This window comes from Theropithecus gelada, chromosome 19 (genome assembly GCF_003255815.1).
Source record: "Theropithecus gelada isolate Dixy chromosome 19, Tgel_1.0, whole genome shotgun sequence".
NCBI classification, from domain to species: Eukaryota; Metazoa; Chordata; class Mammalia; order Primates; family Cercopithecidae; genus Theropithecus; species Theropithecus gelada.
The window spans coordinates 3,342,474-3,368,881 of NC_037687.1; the positions used below are offsets into that span (position 1 = coordinate 3,342,474).

General features: G+C 55.9%; 2 protein-coding genes and 1 pseudogene across 7 annotated transcripts in view; 2 read left to right on the plus strand and 1 right to left on the minus strand.

Moving 5' to 3' along the window:
* Positions 1-8,126, plus strand: part of NFIC (nuclear factor I C) — a 112,894-nt gene extending 104,768 nt beyond the window's left edge. For all 5 annotated transcript variants that reach the window (XM_025366894.1, XM_025366896.1, XM_025366893.1 and 2 more), the window contains one exon: positions 1,654-8,126. In XM_025366894.1, the coding sequence (XP_025222679.1) occupies positions 1,654-1,671 (18 nt within the window). In that variant the 3' untranslated portion in view covers positions 1,672-8,126. The remainder of the gene's footprint in view (positions 1-1,653) is intronic.
* LOC112612414 lies at positions 2,541-8,126 on the plus strand (annotated as a pseudogene). Its single transcript, XR_003116859.1, has one exon. The product of XR_003116859.1 is annotated as a splicing factor, proline- and glutamine-rich-like (transcript).
* A 5,808-nt stretch (positions 8,127-13,934) lies between these two features.
* Positions 13,935-19,178, minus strand: SMIM24 (small integral membrane protein 24). Its single transcript, XM_025368035.1, has 4 exons — positions 19,052-19,178; positions 17,770-17,881; positions 17,361-17,417; positions 13,935-14,523 (listed from the first exon to the last, which is right to left on the minus strand). Exons 1-4 carry the CDS (start codon positions 19,116-19,118, stop codon positions 14,370-14,372), a joined length of 390 nt encoding a protein of 129 aa, XP_025223820.1. The 5' UTR covers positions 19,119-19,178; the 3' UTR covers positions 13,935-14,369.
* Between the last annotated feature and the right edge of the window lie 7,230 nt (positions 19,179-26,408).

Genomic DNA, 26,408 nt, shown 5'->3' on the forward strand with positions numbered 1-26,408 from the left:
TTTTTTTTTTTTTTTTTTTTTTTGAGACTGTCTTATGCTGTCCAGGCTGGAGTGCAGTGGCACGATCTCGGCTCACCACAACCTCCACCCCCGATTCTCCTGCCTCAGCCTCCCAAGTAGCTGGGATTACAGGCACGTGCCATCACGCCTGGCTAATTTTTGTATTTTTTAGTAGAGATAGGGTTTCACCATGTTGGCCAGGCTGGTCTCGAACCCCTGACCTCAGGTGATCCGCCCACCTCGGCCTCCCAAAGTGCTGGGATTACAGGTGTGAGCCACCACACCCGGTCTCTTGTTTACTTTTTAAAAACATTCTCAAGGCCGTGCACACTGGCTCATGCCTGTAATCCCAGCACTTTGAGTGGCCAAGGCAGACGAATAACCTGAGGTCAGGAGTTTGAGACCAGCCTGGCCAACATGGAGAAACCCCGTCTCTACCAAAAATACAAAAATTAGCCAGGTGTGATGGCACATGACTGTAATCCCAGCTACTCCGGAGGCTGAGGTGAGAGAATCACTTGAACCCGGGAGGCAGAGGTTGCAGTGAGCCAGGATCGCGCCACTGCACTCCAGCCTGGCAAGAGAGCAAGACTCCGTCTCAATAAATAAATAAATACATAAATAAATAAATAATAAAATAATAAAATAAGATTGAGTTTCAGGCTGGGAGCGCGGGCTTACACCTGTAATTCCAGCACTTTGGGAGGCCAAGGTGGGTGGATCACTTGAGGTCAGGAGTTTGAGACCAGTCTGGCCAACATGGTGAAACTCCATCTCTACTAAAAATACAAAAATTATCCAGGCATGGTGGTGGACGCCTGTAATCCCAGCAACTCGGGAGACTGGGGCAGGAGAAATGCTTGAACCCAGGAGGCTGAGGTTGTGGTAAGCCAATATCACTCCATTGCACTCCAGCCTGGGCAACAAGAGTGAAACTCCATCTCAAAAAACAAACAAACAAACAAACAAATAAATAAATAAATAAAATATAAAATACAGTTCCAGGCCGGGCGCGGTGGCTCAAGCCTGTAATCCCAGCACTTTGGGAGGCCGAGACGGGCGGATCACGAGGTCAGGAGATCGAGACCATCCTGGCTAACAGGGTGAAACCCCGTCTCTATTAAGAAATACAAAAAACTAGCCGGGCGAGGTGGCGGGCGCCTGTAGTCCCAGCTACTCGGGAGGCTGAGGCCGGAGAATGGCGTGAACCCGGGAGGCGGAGCTTGCAGTGAGCTGAGATCCGGCCACTGCACTCCAGCCTGGGCGACAGAGCCAGACTCCGTCTCAAAAAAAAAAAAAAAAAAAAAAAAAATACAGTTCCAGATAAACAGATATTTTTGAGTATAAGTATATCCCCAATGTTGCATGGGCTAGACTTATACTAAAAGAATTCTGTGTTAACCAGAACTCGGGTTTTACTGGGCATCCTGTACTGTGTCTGGCAGCCTTCCTCAGAGATGAAGTCACTTGCCCTGGGTCACCCAGCAGGTTGTTAGAGCCTGGGATGGGGAAACTGAGGTCCCAGGGTTGCAGGAGGTAGGGGGGGAGTGTGAGAAGAGGTAAAACATGTCTGCAACAGAGTCTGACCCCTTGACTTCTCTCCCTTTCTCTCTCTCCCCCTCCCCCTCTCTCTGTCGCCACTGGGCCACTCAGTCCTGGTATCTGGGATAGCAAAGGTCTTCTTCCCTCGCCCCTTCTCCATCGTCCCGGGAATCCCAGGGGGCCGCACAGCTGGCCCCCGGCCCACGTTTTCGGTGGAAAATTAGAGTGAACAAGAACACCCCCGCCGACCCCCAGCCCGGCCGAAAAGACAAAACACACACGCAGGAGGAAAAGAAAAAACAAAGGAAAAAGAAGAAGAAGAAAAACTAAAAACCCACCCAAGCAAGAAGACAAAAGGTAAAGACGCAACGTTTCCAACTCTCGGGACGCCAAGGCCACAGGACTGGAGGGTCAGGCCCCGCCACCCCACGGGAGACCCGGGACAAGGGCGTCTTCCTAAATTATTCATCTCTCCGCCTGCTGCTCGGGAAGGACAGACGCCTGCCACCCGCCCGCGCCCCGGAGGCCCTGGCTCTGTCCGGAGACCAGGTGAGCACAGCCTGGAGCCTGTGCCCAGGGCCGACAGGCGCGACACCCAGCAAAGCCACCTCTCCCCGGGCCCCCGCGCCTCTGCCGGACACGGACCGGCCCCCGCCCTCCCCACCGAGGACGCAGCCACTGGGGGGAAAGGGAGACGCAGCGGACCCCGGCCGGGCAGCAGAGACCGCGGAGGCGGGCAGGGTGGGGCAGGCGAGTGGTGATGTCACGGGGGTGCGCGGCGCTTGCTAGCCCTGGCCAGGGGAGGGAGCGAGGCCCAGGCACCTGCTGGCCCTCGAGGGGGCCCTGCCTGCTGTGGGGCCTCCCCACGCGCCCCCCCACGCGCCCCTCCCGACTCGCTGTCTCGCTGGGGACTCTTTCATCCCTCGCGCCCGCCCGTTTGGGAGGAGAAGTCTCTATGCAATTATGCAATTGATCCCGGCCCCCCCACTCTCCCCCCCACCCCCGGCATAGGAGGCCCCCCTCACCCCACCTCGCCCGGCTCACACCCCCAAAGGGAGGGACCCACATTGCACACACTGTAAGAAATGCACTTTCCGAAGAAGCGGATGGGGGAGCCGGGACATCCAGAGCTCCCCGAGTTGGGGGTGCCCGTCTGGAGCCCCCCCATCAGCCCCTGGCGGTGGGAGGTGAGAGCGAGTGGTTTAAGTGCCTGATTCCCACCACCCGCCCCCCCCTCTTTGTCCAGCTGGGACACGGAATGGCCACGGGCCTCCTCCCCTTCCCCTCCAGCCCCTCCACCAACCCCTCCAGTCACCCCTCATCGCCGTGCCCCCCCCCCAGAGCTAGAGAGATGGGGCCCCTCCGTGGCCCAAGGGGCAGAGCTGGGCGTCACCTCCCAAGCATCCTGCCCTGCCGGGGCGCGGGGATGGGCTCTGGGGAAGCCGGTGCGCCCCCCACGCCTCCGCTGCCAGTGCCTTACATTCTGGAGCGACCCCCCTCCCTGGTGCCTCCCAGCGAAGGGGGACTGCCGTTTGCACTTTCATCGCCCCCCCAAGCGGGGCCCAGCCGGGGGACGTGCATAACGGCTGGGCCCCCGAGGAGAGAGGAGGCCGACGCCAGCGGTCCCCGCTCGGGACGGGGAGGGTTCTGGGGGGGGTTCGGCGTCGCACCTCGGGGCCCCCTCGCGGCCGTGCAGGGGGCCTCCCATCTGCTAAGCGTTTTTCCGTTGAGCCGCTCCAAAAACACTAAGCTGGGGACGCCAGGTGCCCCCCACCCCGGCTCCCTGGCCCCATCCACACCTCCACCCCCACCCCGGGATCGCCATCTTTAGGGGAGGCCTGGGAGGGGGTGGTAGGTGTTTTAGGGCCACCGAGCTCAAACACAAGGCCCCCTCCCCGGCCCACCCAGCCCAGCCCCAACTGACCTCCATGCCTAGGGAGAATCTCCCCCCACCACGGCCCCCTCCCCGCACCCAGGCCAAAGCCAGGGCAGGTCTCCGGGTCTCACCTGCTCCTAGCCTCACCCCCCTGCCCCCGAAATCCAGACTCTCCTCCCAAACTAGCCCCAGGAGCTTGGCGAACCCGCTCGCTCCTGAAGAGAAAGACCCAGGACCCTTCCCCATCACCCCCCCAAGAGAGGTTCGCCATCCTCTGGCCTCGAGCCCTTGGTCCGTCCGTCCGTCTGTCTGTCCTCAGGGCCCCGCCCCCCGGTGGCCCTTGGGGACCAAAGCGTGGGCCGCTCTCCAGGAGGGCGCGCAGGGGAGGGGGTGGTAGGGCTGTGCCATTGGGGTGTCCGGAAGCTTCTCAGCCAGGGTGGGGGTCGTGGGGTTGGGGAGGGGGGCCAGCCGGGCTCCCGAGGGTCAGGGCGCGACGAGAACCAACTCTTTACCTAACTTTGCATGGTGCTTAGTCAAGGACTCCTGCGACCTGGCTCCCGAGGTCAGCTGGCGGCGCTGACACACATGCATGGCAGATTATACCTGGCTCTATCTCCCCCCCCCCCCCCCCCCCTCCCCCCCACCCCCTCTTAAAAAAAAAAAAAAAGATACAAAAAAAACACCTTAAAAAAATTCCATGTTTCCTAATTTGCACGAAATTTTCTACCACAAGATGTGCCTTGCCTTCCGAGAATAAGTATTACCTTTAAACAATATCAGCGCACACACATAGCTGCATGTTCTGCTCGTGTAGTTTAAAAAAAAAAAAGACAAAACAGTGACATGAAATAAAAAATAAAAATTGAAAAGGGATGTATTTCTATTTGTAAAAAAAAAAAAAAAAAAAAAGAAAGTGAGAATCTAAAAAAAAAAAAAAAAGAAGAAAACCCACACTAAAAATCAAGCCACTGAAAACAATTGCCCCCAGGTCTACCCAGTCCCTGGCTGTCCTTGGTCCTGTCTCCCCTCCTGCTGTATTCAGGGGGTGCCCCCTGGTGCTCAGCCTCTACCACCCCCAACCCTGCTCTCGGGTACTCAGAGGGGTCATTTCTGAACCCCTGCCCAGAGGACAGACCTCCAGGGCCCACCTTGGTCCTGGGAAAGGGCTCTCCTCTCTGATTGGTCCCTGGGCCATGGGCCGGCCCCCAGACACCATTCACTGACCCACTGCAGGTTGTCCCCCCAACCGTGGGGTGGCTACCCCACCTGCAGCCAGACTCCCCACTCCTCACTTTTCATGCAGGCTGGCATACCCTTGGCTCAGGGTCAAATGCTGTTCTCACACCCACCTCAGAGGCACCCCCTCTCCCCTGCCCTGTGCACCCCCACCCTTCTTGCCAAAGGACCTCTTTTCCCCTATCCAGAGACCACCCCAGGTGGCATTCTCTCCCACTCTCTCCTTTGTCCCCCATCCCCTGTCTCTGTCTTCCAGCTGTGAATATGAAGGGTATCCGGTATGAAACAAACAGAAACAAAACCTGATATATGCAATATCTGTCTGTCTGTCTGTGTGTCTACCCACGGGCCTGACTCAGCCATTGGAGGCCCAGCCGAGGGTTCGGCAGGGCGCAGGGACAGCCAGGCAGCACCGAGTCACAGGCCGTGGTCCGGTGGCTGACCATGCTGTTGTCTTGTCCTTGATTTTATTTTCTCGTGTTCTTTTTCTTTTCTTTTGGTTTTTAACTCCAGCTTCCTTTGCTTTTTACTTGACCAAAGATAAGACAATAGCCAGATGGTTAGTGGGGCAGCCAGGCAGGGAGGACCCAGGGCTGGGATTCTCCAACCTTAGGCCATTCCTGCAGCCCTAACCACCTCCGGCCCCTCCCGGGCCCTCCAAGCATCTCGTGTAGGGACCCACGCAGATGGTCCCGTTCATTCACCATGGCCCCCCACCCTGGGGTTTCGGGTGGTCTCCACAGCCACCATCACTCATCCCATGTTTTCTTCCAAAAAGTCACCTCAGCGATCTCCCCAGGCGACACAGAGGGAGAGCCCAGACCACCACAGCTGGCCACGACTTTGCCCTTAAGTACTATCCATTGGCCAGAAAGCGCAGACTGGCTGCGCACAGCATCCATGTAGCTGATTTCTGGCTTTTTTTTTTTTCTTCCTGCCCCCCTCCTGAGCAAATCTGTCTTGCCAGGGAACTGGGAGCAACCAGTGGCAAAGGGAATGGGTGGCACCATGACTATCGGGACCATCGAGCCCCTGTGCAGCCCACATCTGGGGGCCCTGAGTCCTGGGCTGGGCGCCACCTTTCTTGCCCCAAGCTTGCCTCCTGGGCTCACTTGGCACCTTGGCCGAGTATAGCAGGCAGAAGCCCATGCCGGGCAGCATGTTGTGGTTGGTTTAGTTCTCCCCGCCTCCCCCCATTTCTTGGAAAAGATATAGGGTCCCTGTAGGGCAAAATTCACAGGCACCTTGCTGCAGACAGAATAAGACAAAAACACCAGGAACCGGGATTCCATGCACACCTCTGCAGTTTGGGTTCACAGAAGGGGGTGCTGTCATCCCTGGGTGGAAGAGAGAGTGTTGGTTTGGGGTTTGTTTTTCTTTTCACATGTATGAAACTGACATCTTCTCAGACCTTGTCCCACCCTCCTCCCAAAGCCCCGATCACCCACCCCTGCTATGGACACCACACCTATGCCAGGCCCCCCCAGTCTCACTCTGGGGTCTGCCCATTCTGTGGGAAAGAATAGGGAGGCCTCCCAAATATATGCAAATTGTCCCCATTCCGTGGGGGCACCTGACCCTGACCCGGGTGGAGATGGGGCATGGAGGAGTAGGAAGACCCAGCCCTATTTGTCTGGGGAGAGAGGGATCTGGAGTCCTTCATGCCCAGGTCTGGAACCCAGGTTCTGACCCCAAAGCCCCACCCTGGGCTAGACAATCAGATTGCAAAGGAATGCCAAAGGGGACCCTGTTGGGAGATCCGCTTAGGGGCCAGACCTGGGTCCCCCTGCAGGTCCCCAGGCAGCAGGCAATTCCACCTTCCGTGCCCCAGGACCTTCAGAGACAGCAGCATCCCAGGCACAGACAGACTTGGCTGCATCCCACTGTCCCTTGCAAGAGAGGTCCTGGAGCCGGGAGCAACTGTCCAGCCCTCCAGAAGAGACAGCAAGCAGGCCCCCTCTACACCCTGACTTCCCCGATGGTACTTCGACCTCCAGTGTAGGGCTCTACTATACATATATATAATTTTGGAATGTGTTTCTCATAATACAGAGTATACAGTGGCTACCTTTTATCTTGGTCTGGATTCTCTCTCTGAGACCCCAGATTTTACTTTCTCTTCGGAGGGCGTTGGGACATACGTCTGTCAATCCAGCTTCCTCCGCATCCTCCCATCTTTCCCCGTTTCTGCCCCATCAGACACTTCCTGAGAGTCTCACCTCCAAACCGACACCACTGCCCATCCGTCGCTCAGTGGTACAGAGTGTGGGGTCAGTCCACCACCCTTGACCTCCCCATAGGGCGAGGGGAGGAGGCGGACCCAAAGCACCACCAGCAGGACTTGTTGCCAGTGATACCAAAACAGACTTTTCCCCAGCAGTGCCTCACATGTCTACTGGTGTAGCTTTGGGATTCTCCTGCCGCCCCCGCCCCGAGTCCCTGGCAGCCCCCTCCCCAAGGCTTTGCTCACACCTGAGACAGGAAGGAGGAAGGGGATCCAACAGGAATAAGGGCCCCAGAGAGGAAGGAAGTCATGCACCCCCAAGCCACCACCTCCCAGCCGTCCACGCACATCTCCTGGCTGGAAGAGAGCCCTCTGAAAAGGGGACACGGGCTGCCCCGGCCCCTCAACTGCATCCACACCACATCCTCTCATCTTGAGTCCCAGCCAGGCCCCCCCAAAACCAAAGCCCCCTCAAGTTCAGGAGTCCCAGCCTGTGCCCCTAACTTCCTACCCACCTGGCCCTGAGCATCCCCACGCAGAGAAGGAACAAGCAAAGGCTCCGGAGGGACAGGATGGGGCAGGGCATACAGTGGGGGGTCGGGGGGCAGCAGGAAGGAGGGAGGAACAAAACATTTTCCTTTGGGTTTTTTTTTTTTTTTCATATTTTTTTTCTTTCTTTTTTTAAACCCTCCTTACTCTTTGGGTGGTGTTGCTTTTCCTTTCCTTTTCTCTTTGAAATTTTTTGTTGTTTCCATTTTGTATTTTACTGATATTACCAGGATAGTTTACTCTCCTTCTGGCTTTCTGCTTACCGCACACCGGATAACACACACGTACACACCCACAAAAATGCTCATGAACCCAACCTGGAGAAGGTTCCGGCTGGGTCCCCCGCCCTCCCCACCTCCTGCTACTCCTCCCGACGGCGAGGACAGCAGGGGGACAAGGGGACACCTGGGCAGACCCGCCGGCTCTCCCCACCCCGCCCCACCCCTCACATCATACTCCAATCATAACCTTGTATATTATGCAGCCCTTTTGGTTTTCGCGGACGCGCCTACCTAAGTACCATTTACAGAAAGTGACTCTGGCTGTCATTATTTTGTTTATTTGTTCCCTATGCAAAAAAAAAAAAAAAAAGAAAAAAAAGAAAAAAGGGGGATTCCATAAAAGATTCAATAAAAGACAAAAAAAAAAAGAAAAAAGAAAAAAATGTATAAAAATTAAACAAGCTATGCTTCGACTCTTTCTGGCTGTCCCGGGTCCTCTTTTCCGTGTCCCGTGTGGGTTGCTGTGTGTCCTTTGGAAAAGTGAGGGGCAGAGGCTGCAGGGAGCTGGTGGGGAGACCCGGAACCCTGTGGATGGGCAGGCTGGGATTCTGAAGGCTTCAGATCAAGTGTCCCCCGGGGGCATTAGACAATATCTGGGGACATTTGTGGTTGCCATGACTGGGGTATGCTCAAGGCATAGAGTCGGTGGAGGCCAGAGACACTGCTCAGCATTCTGCAGTGCCCAGAACCAAGATTCATCCACACAAGACGTCCACAGTGCCTGGCGGGGAGAGACCTGCTTTGATTTTTTGGAGGAAATAAAAAAAATCAGATTTGCGGCCGGGCGTGGTGGCTCAAGCCTGTAATCCCAGCACTTTGGGAGGCCGAGACGGGTGGATCACGAGGTCAGGAGATCGAGACCATCCTGGCTAACACCGTGAAACCTCATCTCTACTAAAAATACAAAAAACTAGCTGGGCGAGGTGGCGGGCGCCTGTAATCCCATCTACTCGGGAGGCTGAGGCAGGAGAATGGCGTGAACCCGGGAGGCGGAGCTTGCAGTGAGCTGAGATCCGGCCACTGCACTCCAGCCTGGGCGACAGAGCGAGACTCCGTCTCAAAAAAAAAAAAAAATCAGATTTGCTCCCTGCTCATGGTAGACACCAGGGTAAGCTCCCAATGGGGTGGATGACAGAGACCAGAGAGACCCCCAGCTCCCCCCTCAGGGTGTGGATTCCAATGTGTGCAGCCTCTTAGGACCTCAGCAGGGTGGAGGATCATGGGACGCAGTCTACTGGGGGGTCCATGAAATCCCCTAACCCAGGGAGTCTCACCCAAGGGCGATCCTGCCCCCCAGAGGACACTGGGTGATGTCTGAGACATCTGTGGTTGTCATGACTGGGGCATGCTCCTGGCATGGAGTGGGTGGAGGCCAGGGACGCCACTCAGCACCCTGCAGTGCCCAGGACGGCCCCACCCCAGAGAGTGATCCAGCACCCATCTCCACAGTGCCTGGGGGTGGGGAGACCCACTTTAGATGGTGGCTTTGAACAAGCTTCTGACGCCGGACCTGTCCCAGCAACGCCCCTGGTGGCTGGTAACCTCTTCGCCTTTGTAGGATGGGCTGTTTCACATACCCCTGGGCCTTTGCTCATTCCTGCCTCCCCATCTGTGCAGACCTTTTCACACGGGTGTCCTCCTCTGCGAGGAAGCCTTCCCACCTTTCTCCAGCCTGGTTCCCTCCCGCAGCAGTCTCAGAGCTATCGGTGAATTCCATGAGGCATCTATGGGGCACCCACTCCATGTCAGGCACAGGGGATTCCGCCCCCTCCCTTATGCCTTGGAGTCGTCCAAGCCTGGCACACAGTCGGTGCTCAATAAATGCACAAAATGCCTTCTCTGGCCACCTGGCAAACTCTCAGTCACGGAGCAAAGACTTCCTGAGTACAAGCACTGAGACCCAGCAGTGAACAAAACACTGAAAATCAGGTCTCCTCTTGGAACCTACAGCTTCCTCCAGGTCAGGAAGAACAATAAACAACAAACAGAAGTGGCCGGGTGCAGCGACTCACACCTGTAATCCCAGCGATTTGGGAGGCCAAGGCAGGAGGATTGCTTGAGTCAAGGAGTTCAGGACCAGCCTGGGCAACATAGTGAGACCCCATCTCTACAAATAAACTTAAAAAGTTAGCTGGGCGTGGTGACACACCTGTCGTCTCAGGAGGCTGAGGTGGGAGGATTGTTTGATCCCTGGAGGTTGACGCTGCAGTGAGCTGTGATTGCACCACTGCTGTCCAGCCTGGAGTGCAACAGAGCAAGACCCTGTCTCCAATCAATCAAAAAAATAGTAGTAAAAGATGTCAGAGGAGGTAAGTGATGAGTAGGCCATTGAGCAGAGGAAGGGTGGGGGGTGGTCCCATCTAGACAGAGGCCCGGAGGGAGGGAGGGAAGGAGCGTCCTCAAATTCTGGCAGAAGTCACAGCCCCTGCAAAGGCCCCAAGGCGGGACCATGCCTGCTTCATTGGAGGAACAGTGAGGAGGCCCGTGTAGCTGGAACAGAGTGAGGAGAGGGATGGAGGGATGACTGGAGGTTGGGGGGTGGGGGGACGGGGCAGGTCATGCAGGGCCTTGTGGGCCACAGGGAAAACTTGACTTTTCCTCTGAAGGAGGTGGGAGCCATGGAGGGCTGGGGGCAGAAGGATGGGCCCCAACATGGTTCCAACACGCCCTCCTCCAGGAAGCCCTCCCCACCTGCCCCAGCAGAGCTTCTATCCCCGATCCCTCCTGACCCAGCCCTGACCACTCATGGGCATGACCGTATCCAGCTGTGTCCCCTCCAGCCCGGGAGCCCCTCCCACATTGAGGTCAGAGAGGGAGGGAGGCTGGGGCCTGGGAGAATCAGGAGTGTGAGCGGGGCTGGCTGCGGTGGCTCACGCCTGCAGTCCCAGCACTTTGGGAGGCCAAGGCATATGGATCCCTTGATTCCAGGAGTTCGAGAACAGCCTGGCAACTTGCTGAAACCCCATCTCTACTAAAAATACAAAAATTAGCCAGGCGTGGTGGCACGTGCCTGTAATCCCAGCTACTCAGGAGGCAGAGGCACAAGAATCGCTTGAGTGCAGGAGGCAGAGGCTGCAGTGAGCCAGTATCTCACCACTGCACTCCAGCCTAGGGAACAGAGTGAGACTCAAAAAAAAAAAAAAATGTGAGAGGGGACAGGTGTGGTAGCTCATGCCTGCAATCCCAGCGCTTTGAGAGGCAGGCAGATCACTTGAGGTCAGGAGTTTGAGACCAGCCCGGACAACATGGTGAAACCCTGTCTCTACTAAAAATACAAAAATTAGCCGGGTGTGGTGGCACACCCCTGTAATCCCAGCTACTCAGGAAGCTGAAGCAGGAGAATTGCTTGAACCTGGGAGGTGGAGATTGCACCACTGCACTCCAGCATGGGCAATGGAGCAAGACCCTAACTCAAAAAAAAAAAAAATTAGCCAGGCATGGGAGTGCATTCCTGTAGTCCCGGCTACTTGGGAGGTGGAGGTGGGAACATCCCTCGAGCCCGGTAGGTAGAGGCTACAGTGAGCCAAGATCGCGCCACTGCACTCCAGCCTGGGCGACAGAGCAAGACCCTGTCTCAAAAAAAACCAAGAGTGTGAGAGACTATTTCTTGGGGAACTGAGATGGGGCCCTCCATTCTGTCCCCCACTCCAAAACCCCAGGTTGAGCCAGAAAAGCTCTTTGCCCCATGGGCTGCTTCCGTCTTACCCACAAGACCACAAGGCAGGGATGATCCTTTTTGGCAAATGGGGAAACTGAGGCACAAAGAAGCGAGGTAAGGTGCATTAACAGGGCAGCAGGCACACAGATACACGGCCCCACGCCTTCCTGGTGACAGGCACCGAGGACACCGAGGATGGGGGGTCCCAGGCCCCTTCCACGTCCCCCTCCCAACTTCGGTGGCCCCCACCACCCTCTGCAGCGAGGTTTTGGCGCCCCCTTGTGGGCAGACGGGGAACCCCACCCACCTTCCCCATCCCTGCTCCTCTCGGCAGCCAGAAAGGGGGGCTCCAGCCAGGCCAGAGGAGGCTTCTTGTAGAGCAGGGGTTGGGCCGAGGTCAGGGGGTCAGCCGGGGCTGGGGTGGAAATTCAGAGGGGTGGAAACCTAGCCTCCCCTTGGATCTTACGGAAAACCTCGGTCGTGTCCAGCCTTTGGCTACTGAGTGATGAGATTCCTGGCTGGGAGGTGGGGGCCGTCCCAGCACTGCAGGCTGTTGGGTTGGTCACCCCGACTCCCCACCCTAAAACGGGGGCAGGCTTGTGACAACCCAAAATGCCCCCGCAAAAAAATTCCAAATGTGGCCGGGTGCAGTGGCTCATGCCTGCAATCCCAGCAATTTGGGAGACTCAAGATGGGAGAATAACTTGAGGCCAGGAGTTCGAGACCAGCCTGGGCAACATAGCGAAACCCTAGCTCTATCAAAAAATAAAATTAGCCGGGCACAGGGGCTCATGACGGTAATCCCAGCACTCTGGGAGGCCGAGGAGGATGGATTGTTTGAGCCTGGGAGTTTGAGCCCAGCCTGGGCAAGATGGCGAAACTGCGTCTCTACTAAAAACATGTAAGTTAGTCGGGTATGGTGGCGGGTGCCTGTAATCCCAGCTACTCAGGAGGCTGAGGCATGACAATTGCTTGAACCTGGGAGTTGGAGGTTGCTGTGAGCCAAGATCGTGCCACTGCATTCCAGCCTGGGCAACAGAGGGAGACCCTGCCTCAAAAAAAAAAAAAAAAAAATTAGCTGAGTGTAGTGATGCGCGCCTGCAGTCCCAGCTACTCAGGAGGCTGAGGCAGCAGGATTGCTTGAGCCCGGGAGGTCAAGGCTGCAATGAGCTATGATGGAACCACTGCACTCCAGCCTAGACAAGAGAGCAAGACCCTGTCTCTACAAAATATTTTATTTATTTTTTTTAATTTGCAAATGCCCCCTAGCGGAGAATTCCTGACCCCTGCACTCCAGCCTGGGAAACAGAGTGAGACCTTGTCTCAAAAAATAATAACCACCATACTGGCTAACACGGTGAAACTCCATCTCTGCTAAAATATACCCAAAAAATAGCCGGGAGTGGTGGTGGGCCCCTGTAATCCCAGCACTTTGGGAGGCTGAGGCGGGCGGATCACGAGGTCAAGAGATCGAGACCATCCTGGCTAACACGGTGAAGCCCCGTCTCTACTAAAAACACAAAAAACTAGCTGGGCGAGGTGGCGGGCGCCTGTAGTCCCAGCTACTTAGGAGGCTGAGGCAGGAGAATGGCGTAAACCCGAGAGGCGGAGCTTGCTGTGAGCTGAGATCGGGCCACTGCACTCCAGCCTGGGCGACAGAGCGAGACTCCGGGCGCGGTGGCTCAAGCCTGTAATCCCAGCACTTTGGGAGGCCGAGGCGGGTGGATCACGAGGTCAGGAGATCGAGACCATCCTGGCTAACACGGTGAAACCCCGTCTCTACTAAGAAATACAAAAAATAGCCGGGCGAGGTGGCAGCGCCTGTAGTCCCAGCTACTCGGGAGGCTGAGGCCGGAGAATGGCGGGAACCCGGGAGGCGGAGCTTGCAGTGAGCTGAGATCTGGCCACTACGCTCCAGCCTGGGCGACAGAGCGAGACTCCGTCTCAAAAAAAAAAAAAAAAAGAAAAAAAGAAAAGAAAAGAAAGGAAAAGAAAAAGGTCCTTGTTAAGAAATGGTCACTGTGGCCAGACTGAGGCTGGAGAATTGCTTGAACCTGGGAGGCGGAGGTTGCAGTAAGCCGAGATCACACCATTGCACTCCAGCCTGGGCGACAGAGCCTGGGTGACAGATCACTCCATCTCAAAAAAAAAAAAAAGAGAAATGGTCATTGTTCGGGGCAAGGTTCAGGGCCTGGAGAAGGTGAGGGGAAGTGGGAGAATAGAAACTGGAAAAAGGAAGTACTAGTCCCTTTCCAAGATATTGCAGGACCCTGGGGCACCCCCACCCTCCAAGATACAGCTCCCAGGAACAAAGTCACGTGCCCCAAAACGTGGTGGAGTGGGGGAAGGAGCAAAGATTTCCGTGGAGACGGCGCTCAGGGCTCAAAGTCCGGGACTCAGAACAGCAAAAAGCCAGATTGCCGGGGGAGTGTTTAATCTGCCCAGGGCATCTGGGCACCTGTGCAGCCTGAGCCTCCTTATCATCCGCCCAGCCATCATCCCCAGCCCCAAAAGCAGCCTCCTTCCCCAGAGGTAAACTGAGTCCCAAGAGATGACAGGAGCCCTTCCAAAGGGCTCTTATGAATGCTTTAATGCAGGCCATCGGGAAGCAATCCTCAGCTGGGAGTGGGTGCATGGGAGAGGGGAAGTTCTGGCCAGTAGACATCAGGCAGAAAGAAAAGAAATCAGGCAGTGGGTAGAAGCAGGTGGAGCCATGAGATAGTGGAGGATTGTGGGTGTCTCCTCAACCAGGGATGCTCTTCAAGTATGAGAAGAATCGCCAGGCAGGGACCAAGCTCAGGAAGAGGGGTGCATGAAAACCATGTTTGCCCAGAGAGCCCCCATTGAGGGAGGTGGGGTGGGTTCCAAGCCTTCTTCACTTGAGAACACTGTATTCTGAATCCCAGATGGAGTCATTTCACTGGATTCAAATCCAGGGCATTGCTTATAGGGGGCAGAAGAGGCATCTCTGGGGGACTGCCTGGAAGAGGTAGCCGGGAATCTTCACATGGCTGTGTTCTTTGGTCTCTCATGGTATCTGGGCTCTTCTTCCTCCAGCTCCAGTCCCAAGTTGCTCTCTCCTTCCTTCCCTGCCTTTTTCTCCTTCTTCCTCTTCTCTTCTTTCTCCTTGGCTGCTTTCTTCTCTCTCTTGTCTTCACTGTAGGGATACAAAGGCCCCAAACCATAATAAGAAACAGGGACACTCCTATTTAATAGTCACTCACTGGAACCAGCCCATGTGATGAGTGTTTTACAAGCGGTATCTCAGTGAATCTTCAAAATAACCCTAACTACGCAGCCTCACGATTTCCATTTCACAAAGACAGCACCTACGACTCAATTGCTCCATGGAAAGAGGGATGGATGGATGGATGGACATAAGCCAAAGGGCCCCAGTTGCCTCTTGGGACTCAGTTTGCCCCTGGGGAAGGAGGCTGCTTTTGAGGCTGGGGGAAATGGCTGGGCAGATGATATGGAGGTTCACACTGCATATTCATCATTGCAACTAAGACTCAATTTCTCCATGAATGGATGGATAGATAGGTAGGAGGGTAAAGAAGTTGGGGAATAGATGGGTAGATGAGTGGATGGGTGGGTGGATAGTGGGTGGGTGGATGGATGATCGATGGTTGTATGAATGAGTGGATGAATGGGTGGATGGCTAACTGGGTGAGCGGTTGGAAGGATGGATGGATGGGTGGGTGGGTGGATAGATGGATGATAAATGGATGAGTAGACAGATGAATGGGTGGGTGGTTGGATGGGTGAGTGGATAGTTGAGTGGGTGGATGGATGATAGATGGATAGGTGATGGATGGATGGTGGGTGAATGGATGGGTGGGTGGGTGGATGGGTGAATGTGTGGGTGGATGGGTGAATGGGTGGATGAATGGATGGATGAGTGGGTGGATGAATTAATGAATGGGTGGGTGAACAGATGGGTGACTGAGTGGGTGAGTGAATAGATGAGTGGGTGTGTGGGTGGGCGGATGATGGGTGGATGATGGATGGATGGTGGATGGATGGATGATGGATGGGTGGATGGATGAATGAATGGGTTGGTGGATGAATGGATGGGTGGGTGGATGGATGAATAGGTAAGTAGTTACATGAATGGATTGCTGCATGGAGGTTGAATAAATGAATTGGAAGATAGAAGGATACATTACAGGAAAGAGAATGATGGAGGGATGGAGAATGGAGAATGGGTGGATGGGAGTATAGATGGATGTATAGATCAATGAACTAATGTATACGTGGATGGATGGATGAGTAGATAAGCAGTTAGGTGAATTGATGGTTGCATGGAGGGAGGGACAGATTAGTAAGTAGATGAGAGGATTAATTGGAGGAAGAAGAGAATGACATATCAATGGATAGGTAGATGGAGGATGAATGATACAGTACGTGGGGGGATAGATCAATGAGCTAATGGATAGGTAGACCGATGGATGGGCAGTTGGAGAGTGAAGACTACATAGTTTGATGGATGCATAGGTGGGTGGGTGGGTGTGTCAGTGAGTGGACAGATCAATGGGCTAATGGGTAGGTGGACTGATGGATGGGTGGTTGGAGGGTGAGGACTGCACAGGCAAACCAATAGATGGATGTACCGGTGGATGGTTGGGTGGATGGATGGAGGAATGAACAAGGCAGAAAGGAAGCTACAGGTTCAGGTGTACAGGTGGGATCCAGATCCCCCAGTACATCCTGGGAATAGGAATCAGATTTTACTGGGGCTGAACCAGGTCTTAGACAAAGTCACCACTCAGGTCCTCTCCCTCAGGCACGTCTTGGACTCAACTGAGACTCTCCCAGCCAGGCTGGTCACCTCCCAGTGGAAGGTCACCCCCAGTCCTGGATGGATGGATGGATGGATGGATGGATGGATGGATGGATGGATGGATAAATGGATGGGTGGATGGATGGCTGTGTGGGTGGATGAGTGAGTGAACAGATGGGTGATGGATGGATGGATGGATGGATGGATGATGGATTGATGGGTGGATGAATAGATGGGTGGGTGGATGAATAGATGGGTGGGTGGATGGATGGTGAATGGATGGGTAATGGATAGATAGGTGGGTAGATGGATGGGTGTGTGAATAGATGAGCGGGTGGGTGGATGGGTGAGTGGATGGGTTGGTGAATGGATGGGTGAGGGGGTGGGTGAGTGAATAGATGGGTGATGGATGGATGGATGGATGGACGGATGAATGACAGATGATGGGTGGATGGATGGTGGGTGGGTGGATGGGTAGGTGATGGATGGATGGGTGATGAATGGATGGGAGGTGATGAATGGATGGGTGAGTGGATGGATAAGTGGTGGGTGAATGGATTAGTGGGTGGGCAGGTGGGTGAGTGAACAGATGGGTGATGAATAGATGATGGATGGATGGATGGGTGAATGGGTGAGTGGGTGAAGGGGTGAGTAGGTGAATGGATGAGTGGGTGGATGAGTGGGTGATGGGTGGATGGATGATGGATGTCTGCATCCCTGAGCCCTTTGTGGGCAGTGTCATAGGAGACTGAGTCCAGGTGGGTCACCCATACCTAGGCCTTGTACAGACACCTACACAATCCTACACCACAGTCTTCTTCAACAGGTATTTATTAAGCACTTCCTGTGTTCCAGGCCCAATGCTGGGTATGAGGACACAGCCAGGACCAAAACTAAGTTGCCTACACAACTGGAAGACACCATGTAATGTCTCAAACTTAGTGAATGACTAAGACCGTTCTGCTGGTGATAAACCTGAGTGAGACATGGGGCTGGGGACAGCGTCGGGAAGGCTGGTGGCCAGGCCGGAAACCCCTGAGTGGGGACTGGAAGAGGAGGAGGAGCTGCCAGAAGATAAAGGAAACGTGAACGTCCCAGGGCAGTAATGTGCTTGAAGGATTCAGGACAGTAAGATCATCAGTGCACACCTGTTCCCCCACCCCGAGGAGGGGCTCACACAGACCCCTGATACCCGCCCGCAGGCATAGTACCTCCCGTCCTGGTATGGGTTGGACTCCATTCTTAACGTGGTCTCCTCGTCCTCAGCCCTGCAGAGATAAAGGGAAGGGTGGAAGGGGGTGGGAGGGGAGTAGGGGGGCAGTAAAGGGAAGGAAGCGGTGTGACAGCCTCAGCCTCTGTCCCAACCTCCCAGCCGGGGCTCATGAACCCCAGGACGCAAGGAAGGGCTGGGCTGCCGGGCCGATTATCTTGGGGAGAGAGGCGGGGGTGCAGGCCCGGGGTCTGGGCTTTGAGAGTAGGGGTTGGAGGAGCAGCAGGGCAATGGGAGACCTTTGGACATAGAGGCTGGTGATGGGGGGACCAGAGAGGGTTGGGAAGCTGGGGGCGGGGGCAGCGCTTTGGGCAGGGCTGTGGGGGCAGCGGGGTGGGGCGGGCGCCCACCTGGCCTTGGAGCACCAGAGGCGGTTGGCCAGCAAGACCACATAGACGATGAACAGGAAGCCGACTACTGCAGCCAGGCCCACGAGCCACGGCTTCAGGCGACGCTCCGTGGCTGCAGGAAGTTGGGGAGGCTCGACTCAGAGGAAGGACAGGGCAGAAGACCCCCATTCCCCCACCACCCTAGCAAGGAGAGAGAGAAGGACACTGGGGGTGCTCCGACAGAGCGGGTATTGGAAAGGGACGGAGCTTCAGAGACCGGGATGGCGTAGGGGGGTCGGCGGGGTTTAGAGAGGGATAGGGTACCTTATCAGAGTAGGAGGGAGCCTGGGGGCCCAGAGAGGGGAGGGGCTCATAAAGAAGGGGGGCTCGGAGGGGACTGAGTTTACAAATCAGGAGGGCTCCCAAGGGGCGGGGCTTATAATGCAGGAGGAGGCTCAGGGGGAGGGGCTTCTAAAGGAGGCGCTGAGAGGGGAGGGGCTTATGACAAAGGAGGGGCTCAGGGGTGGGGTTTACAAAGGAGGAGGAGCTCAGAGGAGGGGCTTATGAAGGAGGAGGAGACTCAGATGGGGAGGGGCTTGTGAAGAACAGGGTCTCAGATGGGGAGGAGCTTATAAAGAAGAGTCGGGGGGGTTGGGCTTACAGCAGAGGAGCTCATGGGAGGGGCTTATAAAAGGAGGCGGAGCTCACAAGGGAGGGGCTTACAACAGAGGAGGGGCTCAGGAAGGGGTTCATAAAGGAGGAAGAGAAGGAGGGGCTTACAAAGGAGGAAGGGGCTCAGATGGGGAGGCGCCTGTGAACTAGGGGGCTGAGTGGGAGGGGCTTAGAGAGGAGGCAGAGGCTCAGGGGGAGGGGCTTATAAAGGAGGAGGCGCTCAGAGGGGAGGGGCTTATAGAAGAGGAGGGACTCTGGGAGGGGTGTATAAAGGCGGAGTAGTGAGAAGGAGGGGCTTACAAAGGAGGAGGGGGCTCAGATGGGGAGGGGCTTGTGCAAGAGGCGGGAGCTGAGAGTGGAGCCGAGTTCAAGCCGGGTTCAGCCAGGTGTGCTCAGAAGGGCTGGAGAAGGGAGAGGCTCAAGTGGGCAGTGGGGTGGCCCTTACAAAGGGGGGCAGAGCCCAGCGAGGGGGAGGGTGGGCGGGACTGCGGGGTTTGAGGAGGGCCCCCAAGCCACCCTTCCTCTTCTTCCTGCCCCCTCTCCTCTTTCTCGCCAGGGAAAGTTGGGAGATGGTGATCACCTGACCAACACCCCCATCCCACGACGCCCCCTTCCGCCCCCCTGCACCTACCCTGCTGGGCCTCCGCCGGGGAGAGGAGCAGAAACTCCAGCACCAGAAGGACCCCCAGGGTCTCCATGACGGTCGAGCGAGCCAGCAGCCAGCCAGCGGCGGTCCACAGGTTTGGTGTGGGCGAGGCCCTACCTCCCCGTGATAAGGCACAGGCGGTCCGGGGCGGGGGATGCCTGACACCTGGGAGCGGGGCCCGCCCCTGGCACCATCTGGTTGGGCATCCTGCCCTCCCCTGCCAGCTCCTGCCCCATCGCTCTCCCTTCGGGAGGCCAGACTCTGGACCTGTGTAACAATTAACTGAGGGAGTCCCTCCTCCCTGCACCCTGCCCTGGGGACCATCAGCCTCAGAGCCGCCCCCTCGCGATCCCTGCTACAGGGGCGGAGCTGAGATGACTGCGACCTCCCGTCCCGGCCCAGGCCCCTGCCACTCTGTGCACAGGGAGAACTGACAAATACAACTAGAATATCTTTAAAAGGGTGCGCCCGCCCGGTGCCTCACGCCTGTAATCCCACCACATTGAGAGGCCAAGGCGAGCGGATCCTTGAGCCCAGCTTGGGCAACTTAGTGAAGCCCTATCTCTACAAAAATAGAAAAATCAGCCAGGCGCGTCGGGCGTCTGCAGTCCCAGCTACTAGGGTGTGCCGAAGTGGATCTCTTGAGCCCAGGAGTTTGAGGCTGCAGCCAGTTATGGTCGCACCACTGCACTCCAGCTTGGGTGACAGACGAAGACCTTGTCGCAAAAGAAATAAAAAGTCACCAAGGCCGGGTACGGTGTCTCACTCCTGTAATTCCAGCACTCTGGGAGGCCAAGGCAGGAGAATCGCTTGAGGCCAGGAGTTCCAGACCAACCTCCTACCGTCTCTAAAACAAAAAATATAAAACTTAGCTGAGCATGGTGGCCTGCACCTGTAGTCCCAGCTACTCAAAGAGACTGAGGTGAGAGGATCGCTTGAGCCCAGGAGTTCGAGGCTGCAGTGAGCTACCACTGCACCACGGCACTCCAGCCTGGGCAACAGAACAAGACCTTGTCTCTAAAAACAAAATTAATTTGAGAGTTGGCTTTTGTGTTCTCAGAGCACACACAAGGTTCTGTGCTCGGCAGTTTCACAGATCGCATTTCCTTTCTGAACACCCCGCGAAATGGTGCCAGTCTCATCGTGCAGAGCCCAGGAAAGTCAAGGTCACACAGCAGGTCTGACCTGGGATTTGAAGCCGGGTCTGCCTCACCCCCAGCTTATCCTGCCTCGCCCAGGTTCTTGGCCCCTGGGGATCCACAGGCAGCCGTGGGAGCACACGGGGACAGGAAAGGTGTGCAGAGGCCACATGCCCATGGTCCAACTGCAAACCTGGAAGCTCTCACGTGGGGATGCCCCGGAGGGCTGATGACTCAGGATCCAGGCTCTCCTGTCCTCAACTTTGGTCCCTCGGCTGATTAGATAGCGGGCCCTGCCCGGGCGAAGGGTGACCCCACCCCAGCTGACACGGGAGCAGCCATGGCCCAGGCGAGTGGTAGGAAGGCCCAGCGTCATCATCGCACGTGTGTTTATGAGCGCCTGCGGAGTTACTGCCACTTCCTCTCTTCCAGAGGTCTGTGGATGACCACTGAGCAGACAGGCCACTCAGCAGGACCGGGCTCACACGTCCCAGCCCGAGGACGGCCACAGGTCTGCCTGAACAGCCAGGCAGGCATCTATTAACCTCTTACTGTGTATCCAATCCTATGCAGGGCTTGAGAGGGAAGGAGGCCTTGCTGCTGTCTGGGAGCTCTCCATCTGGTTAGGAAGTCAGGACCACCCCCCAGAGACAAGCCCACCCAGCAGCCAAGGTGGGGGCTGGAGAAGCTTTGGAGGTAGCGGAGCCCAGCAGAGGGGGTGGGGGCGGGACCCGCCTCGGAGATCCTGCCCTCCAAAGTCAGTCAGTTGCCTAGGCTTTTTCTGGGAAAAGCACTCTGTGCTCTGAGACCTCGGCGAAGCCATTTCACCACTGCGTGCCTCGGTTTCCCCTATCTGTTAAATGGGGGCGATCAGCTCTACCTTGGAGGACTAAATGAGATACTGCATAGAAAAAGCCTGCTCTGCACAGCAGCAGGTACGCACTAAGCGCTAGGTAAGGTTGGCCGATACTATTACCATGTTTTAAATCGCCCTAGTGCTTCTAGTTCACAGTTTGCTGATAGCTTGGCCGAGGCTGAGCCGAGCAGGCTCTGAGAGTGTGAAAGTAGCCAGTGTCCAACCCCGGGAACCTGCTGGCTGGGGAAGAGAAAGCCGTCCGCTGCGACCAGGGAGCTCAGGATTTGCAGAAAGGGCTCCGGTGCGCACAAGTTCTGTCTACACGACTGCCAAAGCGTCCAGAACCCGGATTCAGGATTCACGTTCACAACAGCTTCCAGAAGGAGCTTCCGGATGGGGGATCCTTGAAGGCAATCGAGGGGCGGCGGGGCTCCGGGGGAGGCGGGGGTTCAGAGGGGGCTGCCCCGCCACCCCCGCCGGCGTCCTCCTCGCCCTGCCAGGCCAGGGCCAGCTGCAGGTCCAGCCCCTCCAAGTCCTCTCCGGTCAGGCTGGGGCGCAGCTCCCGGGGTGCGGCCTCCTGGTCTGGCTTCGGACCAAACATGCAGTCTGCAGCAAGGGGGCTCGTGAGGCAACTCCCCGGCCCCAGCCACCCTCCTCTGTCCCCTCCCCAGCTAGGAGAAGCCCTTGGATCCCCTGACCACCCACCCAGGGTGGTCCAGCAGCAGCCCAGGCTAGGTTTCGGTGGGGGCAGCTCACCGGCCAGGTCGTGGGCAAGGTCTTTGATGAGGTGCCCGACGATGGCGTAGGCGACGGCCACCACCACCAGTGCGGCCAGGAGCAGGTAGAGCACGTACCTGGGCAGGCGGATGGTGTCCAGGGGCGGCGGCCGGTACTCCTCGTACAGTGGCGGGGACGGGCTCCAGCCCTCGGCCTCCCCCTCGGCCGCCAGCCCCGGCATGGTGTCCACCCGGCACAGGGGAGTCCCAGAGGTGACCCACGCAGCGGAAGTATTAAGGGGCTTTGAGCTAAGAGGATTGGGCGGCTGCCCCGCGGCCACCATCTGCCTGGGTTAATCATATTGCAAATCACTTCCGCCCACCGGCAACCCACCTGCTCAGCTCCAGCCACTACTCTGCCCAGCCATCCCCATCTCGGGGCCTCCGCACCGGCGCTTCCTTCTCCCAGGAATGCCCTGAACAGATTTCCTCCCCGCCGGCTCACTCTCTTCATTCATTTGTCTTTTTAATTCTTATCATTTTATTTAATTTTTTTCAAGACAGAATTTCACTCTTGTCGCTCAGGCTAGGGTGCAAAGGCGAGATCTCAGCTCGCTGCAACCTCCGCCTCCCGGGTGCAAGTGATCCTCCCACCTCAGCCTCCAGAGTAGCTGGGATTACAGGTGACCGCCACCACACCTAGCTACTTTTATTATTATTTTTGAGACAGGGTCTTGCTCTGTCGCCCTGAGTGCTGGAGTGCAGTGACCCGATCATAGCTCACTGCACCCTCGACCTCCCGGGCTCAAGCGATCCTCCTGCCTCAGTCTCCCTAGTAGCAGGAACTACAAGTCCTCACCACTGTGCCTGGCTCTTCATTCATTCATCGAATGTGTATTGAGCAGTGACTAAGGCTGGGCACTCTCTTAGGTGCTGGAACACAGCTATGAGTAAGAAAGACTAGGCCGGGCGCGGTGGTTCACGCCTGTAATCCCAGCACTGTGGGAGGCTGAGGTGGGCGGATCACTTGAGACAGGAGGTCGAGACCAGCCCGGCCAACATGGTGAAACCCTATCTCTACTAAAAATACAAAAACTAGCTGGGTGTGGTGGCGGGACCTGTAGTCCCAGCTACTCAGGAGGCTGAGGCAGGAGAATAGCTTGAACCTGGGAGGTGGAGGTTGCAGTGAGCCGAGATCATCCCACTGCATTCCAACCTGGGCAACACAGCGAAACTCCGTATCAAAAAAAAAAAAAAAAAAGGAAAAAATAAAAAAAGAAAGACTAAAACCTGACATTCCAGGGAAGGAGATGGATGCTAATAAAGAAATGTAATCTTAGAGTAAATGACATATTAGGTTAGAAAGGGAGGTGTGGCTGGGTGCAGTGGCTCACTCCTGTAGTCCCAACACTTTGGGAGGCTGAGGCTAGAGGATCACTTGAGCCAGGAGTTCAAAACCACCCTGGGCAACATAGCAAGACCACATCTCTACAAAAACTTTAAAAACTAGCCAGGCGTGGTTCGTGCCTGTAGTCCTAGCTACTTAGGAGGCTGAGGCGGGAGGATTGCTTGAGCCCAGGAGTTCAAGGCTGCAGTGAGCTGTGATTGCACCACTGCACTCCAGCCTGGGTGACAGAGTGAGACTATCTAAAAAAAAAAAAAAAAAAAAAAAAATTGGGCTGCCAAGGCATCACTGAGGAGGTGACATTTGAGCAAAGACCTGGAGGGAAAAAGGAACCAGCCATGGGAGAACCTGGGGAAAGAGAGTTCCAAGCAGAGGGCACAGCCCCTGCAAAGGCCCTGGGGCAGGACTGTGCCTGGCATGTTGGAGGAACAGTGAGGAGGCCAGTGTGGCTGGAGCAGAGCGAGCTGGAGGAGTGGGGGGGAGGGGAGGATGGGGAGCTGTGAGCGCAGGTCCTGCAGGGCTGTGTAGACTGTGAGGAAGACTTGGGCCTAGACCCTGAGGGAGGTGAGAGCCATGGAGGGCTGTGGGCAGAGGAGGGACGGGTCCTGACACAGGTGCTCACAGGTGCCCCCTGGTGGTTTATTTGGGGGAAACAGACTGTGGGGGCCGGAGGGGAAGCCAGGAGGGGACTGAGCTCGACCTAGTGGAAGGAGAGTGGGCAGATTTGAGATGGACCTTTTTTGGTTTTTTGTTTTTTTTTTGAGATAGGGCCTTGCTCTGTCACCCAGGCTGGAGTGCAGCGGTGGAATCTTGGCTCACTGCAGCCTTGACTGCCCACGCTCAAGCGATCCTCCTACCTCAGCCTCCCGAGTAGCTGGGACTACAGGTCTGTGCCACCACACCTACCTAATTTTCTGTATTTTTTTTTTTAAATAGAAACAGGGTCTCACTATGTTGCCCAGGCTGCCCTTTATCTCCTGGGCTCCAGTGATCCTCCTGCCTCAGCCTCACAAAGTGCTGGGATTATAGGCATGGGCCACCGCACCCAGCCTTGGGATAGATTTTTCATTAGCCAAACCTGTGTTTTTAGACTAAATGCCTGCAATGATGGTGTTGCCATTTCCTGAGTTAGGAACACTGCAGAGGACAAACCTGGGGAGAAACACAGGGAATTTCAAGCAGCCAGGGGCCAGGGAGCCAGGACAAGGCAGTATGAGGTGGTGGTGAGGAAGACCTGGGTTCAAATCCCAGCTCTGTCCATCACAGCATGACCTTGGCTCTCCGGGGTTCCCTGGCTTCTCTCTACAATGGGGTGGGTAAAGTCTCCTGGGGTTTTGAGAGGAGGAGATGCAACGATGTGGAGAACTGTGTGAGCATTCCCGGGCACGGTGGCTCACATCTGTAATCCCAGCACTTTGGGAGGCCGAGGAAAGCTGATCATGAGGTCAGGAGTTCAAGACCAGCCTGACCAACGTGATGAAACCCCATCTCTACTAAAAATACAAAAATTATCCAAGCGTGGTGGCACGCGCTTATAATCCCAGCTACTCGGGAGGCTGAGGCAGGAGAATTGCTTGAACCCAGGAGGCGGAGGTTGCAGTGAGCCGAGATCGCGCCACTGCACTCCAGCCTGAGTGACAGAGCGAGACTCCATCTCAAAAACAAAACAAAACAAAACAAAAAAAGTGTGACCCTTGCCAGGCACAGTGGCTCATGTCTGTAGTCCCAGGGACTTGGGAAGCTGAGGCAGGAAGATTGCTTAAGCCCAGGAGTTGGAGGCTGCAGTGAGCTAAGATTGTGCCACTGTACTCCAGCCTGGGTGACAGAGCTAGATCTTGTCTCTACAAAAAAGGGGGCGGCTTTTTATTATATTTGAGTTTTGTTTGTTTGCTTTTTTTCTTTGAGACGGAGTCTCGCTCTGCCGCCCAGGCTGGAGTAAAGTGGCCGGATCTCAGCTCACTGCAAGCTCCGCCTCCCAGGTTTACACCATTCTCCTGCCTCAGCCTCCCGAGTAGCTGGGACTACAGGCGCCCGCCCCCTCGCCCGGCTAGTTTTTTTGTATTTTTTAGTAGAGATGGGGTTTCACCGGGTTAGCCAGGATGGTCTCGATCTCCTGACCTCGTGATCCACCCGTCTCGGCCTCCCAAAGTGCTGGGATTACAGGCTTGAGCCACTGCACCCGGCCTTGTTTGTTTGTTTTTGAGACAGAGTCTGGTAGTGTCACCCAGGCTGGAGTGCAGTGGTATGATCTCTGCTCACTGCAACCTCCACCTCCCAGCTTCAAGCAGTTCTCCTGCCTCAGCCTCCCAAGTAGCTGGGACTACTTTCCAGGGTTTTTTATTGTTGTTGTTGTTAAGACTCAGTCTCCCTCTGTTGCCCAGGCTGGAGTGCAATGGGGCGATCTCAGCTCATTGCAAACTCCACTTCCCAGGTTTAAGCAATTCTCATGCCTCAGCCTTCCAGGTAGCTGGGACTACAAGCGTGTGCCACCATGCCCAGGTAATGTCTGTATTTTTAGCAGAGACAGGATTTCACCATGTTGGACAGGCTGGTCTCTTAACTCCCGACCTCAAGTGATCTAACTCAAGTGAGGTAGATCAGCCTCACAAAACGCCGGGATTACAGGTGTGAGCCACTGTGCGCAGCTTTTTCTTGTTGTTTTAAAAAATTACAGCTGGTCTGTGCTGATGCGTAAAGAGAGGAAACCAACGAGGCAGGAGAGGAAAGGGGGAATGGCTGAAGTGACAGCTGTGAGTTGATGAGAAGGACCAGGAGTTGGTGAGCAAAAGAGGTAGCTCAGGCAGCCAATGTCACATGGGAAGGCACTACCTTGGAAGTGGCTCCTTTGCTCCCAGTCAAGCCTTCAGATGAGGCAGCCCTGGCCGACAGCTTGACTGCAACCTCATGAAACACGCAAAGCCAGAAACATCCAGAGAAGCTGCTCCCAGACTCCTGACCCACAGGAAAGGTATCTATCTTCTTTCCTCTATCTCTGGGGGTTTTCTTGTCTTTTTTTTTTTTTTTAAGATGGAGTCTTGCTCTTGTTGCCCAGGCTGGAGTGCAATGGTGCACAATTTCGGCTCACTGCAACCTCTGCCTCTTGGGTTCAAGTGATTCTCCTGCCTCGGCCTCCTGAGTAGTTGGGATTAGAGGCGTGCACCACCAAGCCCAGCTAATTTTTGTATTTTTAGTAGAGATGGGGTTTCACCATGTTGGCCAGGCTGGT

Bases quoted from the DNA above. Each gene is read 5' to 3' on its own strand.
- SMIM24 (XM_025368035.1), bottom strand. From the start codon at position 19,118: ATGGAGACCCTGGGGGTCCTTCTGGTGCTGGAGTTTCTGCTCCTCTCC. The intron at 17,882-19,051 runs GTAGGTGCAGGG...AACTTCCTGCAG, and splicing joins CCCGGCGGAGGCCCAGCAGG to CCACGGAGCGTCGCCTGAAG. The intron at 14,524-17,360 runs GTACTATGCCTG...GTATCCCTACAG, and splicing joins AACCCATACCAGGACGGGAG to TGAAGACAAGAGAGAGAAGA.